This window comes from Hipposideros armiger, unplaced genomic scaffold, assembly GCF_001890085.2.
Source record: "Hipposideros armiger isolate ML-2016 unplaced genomic scaffold, ASM189008v1 scaffold_1558, whole genome shotgun sequence".
NCBI classification, from domain to species: Eukaryota; Metazoa; Chordata; class Mammalia; order Chiroptera; family Hipposideridae; genus Hipposideros; species Hipposideros armiger.
The window spans coordinates 106,630-108,984 of record NW_017732908.1 but is presented as its reverse complement, the minus strand read 5'-3'; the positions used below and the strand labels follow the sequence as shown (position 1 = coordinate 108,984).

At 45.8% G+C, this 2,355-nt stretch overlaps 1 protein-coding gene across 1 annotated transcript; it reads right to left on the bottom strand.

The window, feature by feature from the left end:
* Window positions 1–8: 8 nt before the first annotated feature.
* On the bottom strand, window positions 9–844 carry LOC109377792 (inositol polyphosphate multikinase-like; the record flags this gene model as incomplete). The annotated part of the gene is given in 2 exon segments (XM_019634254.1): window positions 9–407; window positions 409–844. Coding segments are annotated over 2 exon segments (600 nt in total), but the record flags the coding sequence as incomplete, so codon positions are not given.
* Window positions 845–2,355: the final 1,511 nt, after the last annotated feature.

Here is a 2,355-nt window from a genome sequence, read left to right as displayed (position 1 = left end):
TTATTATTGTACTCCAGTACATCTGTGTCTGAGAGTTGTCCTTTGGACAAAAATTTTTCTGCCAAAGTTCTGTCATTCGATTTTGTAGTAGTTGGCTGAGATGAACCTTCATAAACAAACAATAATGAACTTGCATAAAAGTTAAGCTGCTTCTGGGTTTCAAACCACTGCAGAACACTCTCAATCTTATGAATACTGGCAGCAACAGCATCTTTTCTTAAGCAGAATCCATTATGAAAAAATCTGGAAAGCCCATCCTTTAGAGTTTCTTTTGTTAGGCTTCTTCCATAGCGCTGGTTTTGTGTCTCATAGCTATCAGAATGAATATGATAAACCCTCATGCCAAGCACCAAGAACCCAATCTCTTCCATTAATGGGTACTTGCTGACCTGTTGCTGAATCTTCTCAGGATGAAGCAAAAGGATCATAGCTTTTCCACCCTATCTTTACATCCATTATACAGGGCTTATTAAATTTACGGGTCACATCTTCCAGTTTCATGTATAAATCATTTGGTGCAGTGGGAGGTGACCAGATGCCATAACATTTTGGCAAATACTTTCGTAGCTCTATAAGAACCCCATCAGTACAATCAGAAGCATAAACCATATTATAGAATTCTAGCTCTCTTGGACCCCTTGGAGGCGGCTGCAACTGTTTCAAAACTGTGCCATCGGGATGTTGCAATGTACCATGATCTGCCCAGTTAGGAATTTATGATCAGATCACCTTGTGAGGATATTTTCCATAGAACCCCTTTTTCATCCATATTTAACTCCTTTTTGGAAATAGGTGAGATATCAATCCCACTTTGTCCTTCCCGTACATGTGCCCGGGCACCTGATGCGAGCGGGGCACGCAGCCGTGGGGGAGGCGGAGCCTGCTGCCCGCCGGCTTTGGGGTGCTCTCAGAGACGGCCTCGCTCGCCGGTGGGGGTCCTCATTTCTGGGGGGCCGGGCGCCTCGAGCCGGAGGGGGGATGGTGGCTCCGTTGCCATAACGGAGAGCTGAAGCGCTAAGGGCGGCGAGGGGCGGGGGGAAAGAGGGCGAAGGGAGAGGGCGCGCGAGAAGCTGGGGGTCGCTCAGGCTCGGCCCGCGAGGAGGCCCGGGGGTTCCCGCGGCTGTTGTCGCAGCGCGGCTCCCGGCTTCTGCCGCTCTGCCGCCGCGGCCGCCGGCCCCAGCACCATCCTGGAGACGGACCCCAGCCGAGGAGTGGCGGCGGCGGCGCCCCGCGCTCTCTGGGGCCCTGACGGCGACCTGTTCTCAATTTACTTAGAATTTTTACTAAGAAAGATCACCAGATTGTATCAAATAACTTTAATCTGTTCATGTAATTACGAGGCTTTCTGTATTCATTTGTTGATAAAGTTTTTAAAGTTGAGGTGGACACTTGTTTCTGGAATCCGGTCTGTGTGTTTACCTTATTTTAAGCCAAGACTCCTCTCTAGCCCTCAACTTCTTGGTATGCAGAGGAGAAATTTCACTCTACACACATTTACATACAGCAGCAGTTCTGGGACTGCTCGGGGCACCCTATGACTCAGGGGGTCTTTGAAAACAAAACTATTTTAACAATAATATTAAGATTTATTTTCCTTGTTCATTCTCATTCTCTCACAAGTGTACAGTGGAATTTTTCCAGAGGCTACATGACGTGTGATATTGCAACAGAGTTAAGAAGCAAAGATGTGAATCCAGCTGCCTTCTATTGAGCCAGACAGTAAGAGGCTTGGGAAGATGTAAAAAATGCCACTCTACTCACTGAAGAAGAAGACATTAGAGCTTCTTCAAACCAGGTTTGCCACCAGAACACAGGAGTCATGAAAAACACCGCTACATCTAACCCAAAATAGGAAAGGAAAACACTCAAATCAACATTGTCATCTTGGACGTGTAGATTCAGGCAAGTCTACCATTACTGACCATCTGATCTATAAATGTGGCGGAATTGAGAAAAAAAATCACACAAAAAATGTTTTACTAAAATTTATTGAAGTGACAATGGTTAGTAAAATTACATAGGGTTCAAGTGTACAATTCTAAAGCTTGACAAGGAAGCTGCTGAGATGGGAAACGGCTCCTTCTAGTATGCCTGGATAAACTGAAACTGAACTGAAATATCACCACTGATATCTCCCTGGGGAAATTTTACACGAGCAAGTATTATTTGACCATTATTGATGCTCTAAAACACAGAGACTTTACAAAAAACACAATTACAGGCACATCTCAGGCTGACTGCTGTCCTGATTGTTGCTGCTGGTGTTGGTGAATTTGAAGCAGGTTATCTCCAGGAATGGGCAGACCCATGAGCACGCCCTTCTGGCTCACACACTGGGTGCGTAAATAACTAATT